Source organism: Barbatula barbatula (genome assembly GCF_947034865.1).
Source record: "Barbatula barbatula genome assembly, chromosome: 10".
Classification (NCBI taxonomy): Eukaryota; Metazoa; Chordata; class Actinopteri; order Cypriniformes; family Nemacheilidae; genus Barbatula; species Barbatula barbatula.
The window spans coordinates 12,154,624-12,164,951 of record NC_136773.1 but is presented as its reverse complement, the minus strand read 5'-3'; the positions used below and the strand labels follow the sequence as shown (position 1 = coordinate 12,164,951).

Below are 10,328 nucleotides of genomic sequence, written 5' to 3'. Positions count from 1 at the left end.
CTCTCTCTCTCTCTCTCTCTCTCTCTCTCTCTCCCTCTCTCCCTCTCTCCCTCTCTCCCTCTCTCCCTCTCTCTCTCTCTCTCTCTCTCTCCTTCTCTCTCTCTCCTTCTCTTGCTCCTTCTCTCTCTCTCTCTGTCTGCTGGCTCTCTGCAGTAGAGATTAAAGTGATAAAGATCTGCCGTGGCCTCCTCCGGTTGGGCAGCTCAACACCAGTCCTCCAATAATGGAGGGGGTGGAGGCTCCGTCCCAGCCGGCCCAGTCCTCACCAGGACATAACGCCACAGCAACTGCCTGTGATCACCTCCAACACGGTGGGTTTAACTCTCATCTACCACCTCTACTTGCAAAGTATACCTCCATAACTGAGTAAGCAAGTTCTTCTGCTAAGAAAACCAACCTGCGATCTCATTTATGTCTCCGGTTGCGGTTAGAAGATCTCTCAATGATGTTTGGTATGATACCAAAGTCTGCACTCTAAATTATTTCAATATAAACGTAATATAACTTATAATTTCATTTCTTATCATAATTGGACAGCCTACTGTATGTCATACTATTTTTAGAAAAGTATTGATGCGTAACTGAGAATTTAATGGAGTCTCCTAAACAATCACAAAAACATCTGATCAATACGTTTTTCCCATATTAGCTGTTTGTTTTGGAAATAAACAGCCAGAATTGTTCTTAGTAAGCAGCTATTTGGTTACTTTAGCTCCAATGTCCAAAGATCTGATCTGGCATCTGTTTATTTCACTTTCTCCGTTAACTTTCATCACCGCGTTGTGAATTTAACACCGCTTAATGTTTTCAAAGAGGTTTTCAACACATGAAGCACATATGTTTAGATAAAGTTAATGGGCTGCTGTGAGATTAATGCTTTTCTCCGGCGGTACTGTCCAAATTTAGCATTTGCTTCCAGTGAAGCAGAAAATCACCAAAGGCTTGAGTCCAGCTTTCCAGAAAACACCTCATTGGCTTTTATGGAGCTCGACTTCTGCATGAGTAACTTTAGATCCAGGTCTTACACTCAAAAACAGCTACTCCTAACGTGTCCTGGGGACATTTTGTGGTTTTCACTTAACAGTCACCACTATCTATGTAACGTGATCGCAAAGTCTTGAACTAGTTCCCTGTTTGCCTTTCATTTTGACATGAAAGAAAATTTTGCAAAGCGATTGTCCCCAAGAGATTACAAGATGTTCAGCTCCTCGGGAAAACCATTATAACCGATCAGATGACTCAAAATTTGTTTCCATTTCAGACTCTTCACAATTCAGCACCTTGTGATGATCAAGTGTTCTCTTCATTTCATGTATGTGTTAAAGCGGGGTGCCTCCATAAAACTAAAATGCTTAAAAGACGTATTGCATGTCAGCTCTGAATGCTGTTGAAATCCAGATTTATGCATCTGAAGGCATAGTGAAGGTATCTATCTCGGAGTGATGTGTGTAAATTTAAGCGTGTAAATTAACCTGGATTGATCCGAGCAGGCGGTTTGCTCTGGAGATTAGCCGTAAGTTGATCCTCGGCCGCTCGGTTTCCTCTCAGGAATAAACAGGTTAAAGGGTCATTTCACAGAGATGGGGAAATGAATGGCAAGTACTCAGTTTTGCCTTCGCTGCTGGATATTCGAAGGCTCCTAACGGCCTTAAATAAGGTATAATGTGTAGTTAGTTCGAAACACGGCCTTGGTTACACATTTTGTTTTACTTTAATGTTAATGCTGGCACAGTTGCCTTATTATATATAGTTTAGACTTTACATTCATTGCTTATATAACCCAAAATGGTAAAGGGAAATTTGGGTAAATGTCTCCGTGGTTTTGTGTCCGTACAATAGAAGTCAATGGGGTCCAATGTTGTTTGCTTATCAACATTCTTCGAAATATCTTCTTTTGTGTTCTGCAGAAGAAAAAAAGTCATACAGGTTGTGGAGAGATATGATGGCGATTTTGAGGAAAATCCCTTTATTATTCAATTTAATTTGTAAATGTTAATGCGTGCCGCTGAATGTTCAGGGTATGTTTTAATAGTGTAAGCACAAAGCGATATATTCAAAGAATATTTGAAGAGTTATTATGACTTAAATAAAAACAAACCAACTTCAGTTTGATTGATCTTAATTGGAATACACTATAAAAAAACATGATTTAAAAAAGTAAACTTCGTTATGTTGTTTGGAACCAAACTCTTCGTTTATACATTGTCCGCTTTTCTATAGCAGCTGACAGCCTGTCTTATAAATATGATGCGATTTTAATTTTTGCGTGCTTCTTGATGGGCCAGAAATTACATTTGCATATGAATATTCCCAAATTCTTTAGTTTTTTTTCCTGGAGAAAAGCTGGAGCCTTTTGTTTTGGGTTTTGAATTAATTGTCGCAGCTTTTCGGTTCTTGCTCTTATGCTCGAATCCGTCTTATGTCCCCATAGAATACCAAAATAATATAATTAAAAGATATCTAGATTTCATTATGCGTCCACGTCTGTGGAGTATAAGTCTGCTTTTCTCTGCCTTTGTGAAACGCATACAATGTATTCCCAGGGTTTAATGAAGGGTTAAAACAAAAAGAAAATCGTTTTCACGTGCAGGCAGGCTGGCAGCGAACGCCTCGTGACTTCCAGCTGTTGTCTCGTGGCTATATTATTTTATTAGAGATGACTCTTTGAATGAGGTTGTACTGAAATAAAAATGGATGTCTTCATTAGCTGGTTTCACCTGCCTGTTCTGAGCGTGACATTGGATATTTTCGCAGTATGTGTTTGGAATATGAATGCGACTGAGACTAGTTAATCATTTCAGAAGTCAGAGCGGAGAACTTAATGGCAGGCCTGTAATATGGCAGTGAATTACGACTGGCCCTCCCCACTGAGCCCTGCACTTATGTGATGGAAGTTCCATTAGTGTATTAGTAAATGAGAATGAATTAGCAGCTTTAATTAGGAAGTGTGCTCAGAAGTTACTCTCATTGTGTTTTAGTATACTACGCGTATGTCATCTGTGTGGTTTTAAGTCTGTGTTTAATGCTTCTCTAACTTGAATGTTAAATATTTTATTCATGAGAAGCTCTTTACAACTCTGACAAGATTACAGTTAGATTCTAATGATTGTTTTGCTCTTGGGATAAATGCAGAAAGTTTAGAAGAAAGACACATCTAATTTCCTTTTTTACGAAAAATGACTGGAAATTTTCAGGGTTGCCAGGTGAAAGATTCCACCCAAATACTCAAACAATTCTCCCAAAGGGAATTATAACCAGCCCGTCTGTGCGGGGATACTGCAAGCCTGGCAACACGGAGACTTTTTGTGAGCTCAACTGGTAGCAAAACTTAAATGCACTGTAACTTGCTTTTGTATAAAGCAGGGGTCTCCAACCTTTTTGTAAGCGAGGGCTTCCAAAATATCTAAAATCCTCTAGAGGGCTAACATACTTTCAAACTTTAAACATGTGATGCCTTATTTTTATGCTCACAGAACCAAATTCAGTTTTCTTATATTAAAGAATATATTAAAGCTTATAATACTTGCTTATAATAAACTTTCATGACGATGTAGCACTTGGCTGATCGGTATAGTCACAGATTTATTATTGGTGAGCCCTGTGTTTAGCGGGCACCTTACAGAGTTCATGCGGGCTACCAGGTGCCCACGGGCACCACGTTGGAGACCACTGGTATAAAGCTTTGGCTGAATGCATAAATGTAAATACCTAGATTAAAAGTACATCAGGTTTTGTTTGGGACATTAACGGAATAGTTCACCTAAAAGTGAAAATTTACTTTACCCTTATGTCATGTCAAAACAAGATATAAAAAATCATGATAATCAGACAACATTGGACCCCGTTGACTTCCGCTGTATAGACACATTTCTCCAAATATATTTTGTGTTCCATAGAGGGAGTCATATACATTTCTTTAATGACATGATGGTATATAAATGATGACAGAATTAAAAATTGTGTTTGTTTTGTACATCAAATCCTTTTACATTTCCTGCATTTTCTGTAGATCGGATCCCTTCCCATTACAAATGCCTCTAGTAGGAGGTCACCTTACCCATCCGTCAACCTCGAACTGACACTTTCATGTGATAAAGATTCCACTTGCTCCCTTCACATTTACCACACTTCCTTTCTGTCTTTCTTTCAGTCGTATATTGTCTTGTTTTGTTCACACTCTTTGTGTATTGGCCTGTTGAGAATGTAGATGACAAGCTGTGGTTTAATGTTAATGATAAATATCTGGCTCTATACTGTTTTTTTTTTATCATTAAGGGACTTATAGCAATGGTTATATTACTTGGTCATAAAACTATATCCATCCCACCCTTACGTCATTGTAAACCTTTATGATTTTCTTATGCAGTGAAATATTGAAGTTATATTAAAGAATGTTGGTAACCAAACAACATTCGCCCCAATGGCTTCCATTGTATGCAGCCAAATCCACGGAGACATTTCGCAAAATATCTTCTTATGTGTTCCACAGAAGAGTCATATACAGGTTTTGAACGACATGATAGTAAATACGTGATAACAGAAATTGATTTTTAGGTTAACTATCCCTTTGACTTTCTATTTACCCTCCAAAAAAATGTCGTCCTCTTTGTGAGATACAGCACCTGTGATGTGTTGCACATCCAGCATCTTTAACACAGAATATCTATTAGTGTATGGATTGTTAGTCCTAGTGGGTATTTCTGCTTCTGCATTCTACATCAATGGACATCTGAAATTTTCATTGAAGTTCAATGACTTTCGGTCACTTCAACAAACCATTTTATGTGTGAATGGCCCTTTAATCCCTCTTAGTAAAGGTGCAGTTTGTGGAAAAGCCTGCCAATCATCCTCTCCATATTTGATCTTTTTTGGCATGCCGTTTTGTTTATTTAAAGTGTATTTCATGAGATTCTGAAGGAGAGAAAAGGTCAACTGTTTAATAGAGATGAACGTTAAGCAAAGCAGAGAGACTAACAGGAGCATTGAGAGAGAGAGAGAGAGAGAGAGAGAGAGAGAGAGAGAGAGATGGACCAGAAACCTCAGGTAAACTGTAAAACCAGACTTAAATGTTTAGTCTATTAGACATCACAAGGTCATCCAGAGTCTGTGTGTTCTTCCACCTTGTGGAACATTGATGTCAGACTCATGACCGCTTCAATGCGTGGCGCTGAATGCAGATCGGACATGCTGTCGTCAAGGTTACAGCCGTGTTCTGCGGTTCATATGTGTGTAGTTAAAGCTTTTTGTTTATTACAGATGCTGAGGGTCACGCAGGGGTTACGTGCAGTTTTGTGTCTCTGCGGGTCACATTATTATCGTGGACTGCTGTAGGCGATCACTGTCCTTCACTTCCCCTTTCACTCTTTTGAATCCGTTACTTTACATTATATGTATATGTTTGCCTTCTCAAAGCTTTTCCTTTTCTCACACACTAGCACACAATCATCTTGGTTCCCAAAGAGTTTTCATATTGTGTTTTGACAGTTATGATAGAGTTGAGAGGAGGCAAGTACTTTTGCATGGCAGGTTTCCATGGTAACAGACTATTTCTCCACAGACATACAGTATATGCCAAGCACTAAACAAAATTTATAACACTCAGTCTCATGCGATATGCCAAAACAGCAAAGATTGCATCATTGATGTGATGATGACCCTTTCGGTCTACTTCAACATTAATGAATTGTCATAATCCTGTTTATCTCAACACAGTAATCGTTGTCATGCATTTTATTTCATCCTGTTCACACTAGTGCAGTACAGTTTTAAGTGGTGTACTCAAACACGGTTTACATTATTAGCGTGCATTTAAATACTGTACTTATGAAAAGCTGACATGGCACCATCTTTTTTTAGACATTTAAGGGATGGTTCACCCAAACATGGAAAATCTCAACATTTGCAACAGTAGGACAGAATGCAAAAAAGAGAATTCGAAGAATGTCGATAGCCTACACTGGTCCCCATTGACTTCCTTTGTATGGACACAAAACCACGAAAACATTTCTTAAAATATCTTCTTTTGTGTTTCCGAAAAATGAGTCGTAACTATGTTTTGAATGACATGCGGTTGCAGACGGATGACAGAATTGAATTCTTTGGGTGCACCATCCCTTTGATGCATCTTTTAAACTATTATGTAGTACCACGATGCACAAATAAGACAGTACAGTACCACATGTCATGTTAAACTGCTAGTTATATAGTTTTATACCATATATTATAACTACTGCAGTACAGTATGTGGCTCTATTATAAGCATACAGGTTTGTTTATAGGGTAATGCGATTGTTGATAGTCATACTGGCCCCTAGTGGCAGATTCTGCAACAATACATTTTAAAACGCTTCATTTCCCCCATCCAAACATTTTTTTAATGTTGTTAAGCCGAACATAAAAAGTGCCTATACTTTCCCTGCCGTAATCGTTTGTTCAGTTTGTTGTCAGACTATGAACACATACTTACTCAAAGTGTTTCAGACAGGCACAGTCTTTTGTTTTACAGTAAGCAGAAATTTACCCCGGTGCTTTGTTACAAGAGACGGTGCTTAATTGATCTTTGATGCTGTAAAGAGCCTGTGAGTCAGAGATCAGAATAGCCATTCACAGTAATTACACATTCACATTGAGACTGACAGAGCCCCCCGTCTGTCAGAGTAATACAGACTAAAAGTAAGATGCCACCCACACAGACCATCTTTCTGTAATGTTTCCATCAACATATCTTTCCACCCACCCTAGCCCCCTCTCTCTTTATCTCTCTCTCTCTTTGAAATGTATTGGTCTTTGAGGCTAGCTGTGTGTCTCCATGTGTATGTGTGGAGTCTGAAGGTCTGAGTGGAGCCAGTCTGGTCACAGATGCCTGAGGCTTCATATGCATCCATCAGAAACATGAGCTCTCCCACTACAGCTACATCCTGTGACCTGTGTGACCTGTGCTCCTGCTCTGAACACCACTGTGACCTGTGGGCACAGCAGCAGCATCTCACGTGGGGAATGAGGCCTTGCACTGGCCTTGATTTGCTCTTCTTTGTTCTTTTGATAATAAAAACGTATGAGGATTAAGATGAAATTCAAGTGAACCGTATTGGGATTTTCGTAATATGATTATGAACATGCGTTTTTTTAGTTGCTTCCGAGTAAATGGATATCAAATAGCTTCCATGATACGTGTGTGTATATTTGTGACCAGTCTGTGAAAACCAGGCTTAAGTCTAAAAACCACAAAGCGGAATTTTCACTGACAGATCACATTTAAAGGGACAGTTCACCCAAAATGAAACTTCTGTGATCATTTACTCACCCGCGAGTTGTTCCAAATCTGTATAAATGTCTTTTGTTCTGATGAACACCGAGAAGGATGTTTGGAAGAATGCTTTTAACAGTTCTTGGCCATCAAGGAGTTTCATAGTAGTAGTCAAACTGACCTAGAACTGTTTGCTTTCCTACATTCTTTAAAATATCTTCTCTTGTATTTAACAAAACAAAGACATATTTTTTTCTACTAGGGTATTCAATGCTGGCCACGAACTGTTTGGTTACAAGCATTCTTCCAAATATCTTTCTCTGTGTTCATCAATAAAGAAATGTATACAGATTGGGAACAACTCAAGAGTAAGATTATTTTCATTTATGGGTAAACTGTGCCTAGTGCATTAGTATAACTTAGCTGCTTTTAGTAGATTATCTTTTGAATGGAACGACTGTAAAATTTGTAAGTGACTCGGTGGGAAACAAACATTTTGTCAATTCGCCAGTCTGACACAGTTGCTAAAAATCTAATGCTAAAAGTCTCGCAATAGCCAAATACGATCAGAAAAATTAGACATACTAATGAATAAAGAAACATTTTGCCTTCCATCTCGAGCCTTAGGCATTTGAGCAAACATGTTGTGAAACAGAAGAAGTCAAACAGCTGTTCAGAGTTCTCACATCAACACCGACTGATAACAGTATTTGTTCATTCCTCCGCTTGGCATCTGTTCCCATGTCTCTCTTAGATAAAACTGTTTGTATTCCTTCTACACATCTAGCAGTTTTCAGTCTCAAATGCTGGTCATGGTTCATCCTACCACTAAAAGACAATGTTTAGCTGTACGGGTTTAAGAGGGACCCTCAGTCTAACCTGTTCTAGGTTCTACACGGGTCCAGCTCAGTTCTTGTCTGCATGAAGAGTTTTCACTATAGATGCTTTATGAAGTGTCTCGCTCGGTCTCATCATAAGCTTGTCTAAAGCTCCTCTAGTTACATGGGGGATGAGCTTCAATCCCACAGGCTTCACGTATAAATGTAATGTCACATATACTTTCCATTGAGTTACGGCCAAGAGGGAGTTTCTACTCAATAAAACACAAAGCTCAATGTATAGATTGCTAGTCTTACAAGGTCATGATTTTCCATCGAAAACTATCCTAGAAGAGCATTGACACGCTTGAGGAATTTCCAGAACCCAGGCCATTCCTCATTTATGGATTTAGTTTGATTTTCAGGGCAAAATAGGTCACAAATAAATTCGGTTACAAAGTATTTAGACACATTTTTTTCTATTGTTTTCTAGTTGAAAAAGAGGAACATGTTGTGTTATGGATATGACAAAAAAAGGATACAGGGTTTTAAAAAGAATAAAATACACAAACCAGACACAACAATACCCAACAAATGGAGAAGGGATGACTCTTCATAGAAAGTTATTTTATTTAAATCTTTATGGGTCCATTTATGAGAAATATGGAGTGTTTTAGATGTGACAATTTACTTATTTGACTATGAAAACCTTGTTTTGAAAACGCATAAAAAACGTAACCCAACAATTTTGACATCGAACCTATCAGTATGGTTAAAACCTTTGTTAAAAACAAAAAAAATTTCCTCTCAAGGTTGACCTTTGCATGAAACTGCCCAACAATGCATATTTATTCCCAGAGAAATTTGTTTTAATGTATTCTGGTCTGTCTCTCATTACAGTGCAGTTTGACGGTGTGGAAAAGTCCAGAATGTCGCCCACTAAAGACCTGAAGTCCCGCCCCCTCCAGCGGCACTCAAGCAGTTGCATGGTCAACACTAAGATGAGCTCACTGGATCACACTGCCCCCACAGTAGGAGAGCGTATAGACCCCGCAATGCCCCTGGAAAGCCAGTTGTGAGTCCAATTCGTCATCCAACCTAAAAAACTCTATATAATTTTGATGATTCTAATATTTAAAAAAACATTACTTTCAGCTGGTATCACGGAGCGATTAGTCGGACTGATGCCGAGTCTCTACTGAGGTTATGTAAAGAGGCCAGTTATCTGGTGAGAAACAGCGAGACCAGTAAAAATGACTTTTCCCTGTCACTCAAGTAAGAATATCACCGTTACACATACACATGGAAATTGTTTTTTATTCTGTCATCATTTACTCACCCTCATTTCACTTTTGGAAGTTTGGAATGACATGAGAGTGGATAAATAATGACAGAATCTTTATTTTTGGGTGAGAAGTCGTCCAGCTTGCATAATTTCCTGATTCTGTCCCACCCTTGTATCCGCCGTTTCCTTTCCTCTCCGAATAGAAGCAGCCCAAATTCCCCAAAAAGCAGTTTTTTAATACATCACGCACGTGTCTCATCATCCATCCTTTGCCACGTTTCAGCATGAGATCATCTCACATAAGTCATTTCCACCCCCCTCCGCTGACGTGTCATTCTGTCTAAAAGGAGCCCGAGTCACCTCTTAACCCTTTACACCTCCAAGCGTACCGTCTCTCCATCAAGCCCTTCACTCCAGTAACCTTCTCGCCGCGGTTCACCCGCCGACATGCTGACGTGCCGCAATGCTGAGTTTATCCAGACTGACACTTCCTTTCTCTCCGTGACCCGCCCGGCTTCCTGCGGCGGCCCGTCTGTGGCTCTTTTCAGTAGGTGAAAGCCCAGGGGAGCAGCGAGGGTATAGGAGCGCTCGTGGAAAGACCTCTGATTGGATTGGTGCGCTCTGACATTTTAGAAAGCCAATGCGACCGTGTAGTGACTTGTTCACCTTTACGGCAATCACCTCACATTAACTCACGGATGGAGAGTGTTTTTAAGTTAGTTATTGCCAGTGTTCTTAGAGAACGAAGCAGGCGAGATTGACAGAATAGGTTGTTGTTTGGAGAATAGGTGCGTACAGATTCCTCCAAAGTTTCCTGGTTTGTTTTGGAAAAAAATACGAGCACATTTGATATATTGTTGATGTAAATTTCTTATGCCCCTCATGTGTGACGTGCTAAACCAGACCTGACAGACTTTACACGCAGTCAGTCTACAGAGACTCCTACATGCAAACTTTTTTCAGTCGGAGTCTACTGAAA

The 10,328-nt window shown here is 39.4% G+C and overlaps 1 protein-coding gene across 1 annotated transcript in view; it reads left to right on the top strand.

Moving 5' to 3' along the window:
* shf (Src homology 2 domain containing F) overlaps positions 1-10,328 on the top strand; it is a 98,742-nt gene that overhangs the window by 82,057 nt on the left and 6,357 nt on the right. The window contains 4 exon segments of the mRNA XM_079465571.1: positions 154-165; positions 168-311; positions 8,965-9,139; positions 9,220-9,339. Of these exon segments, the coding sequence (XP_079321697.1) occupies positions 154-165; positions 168-311; positions 8,965-9,139; positions 9,220-9,339 (451 nt within the window).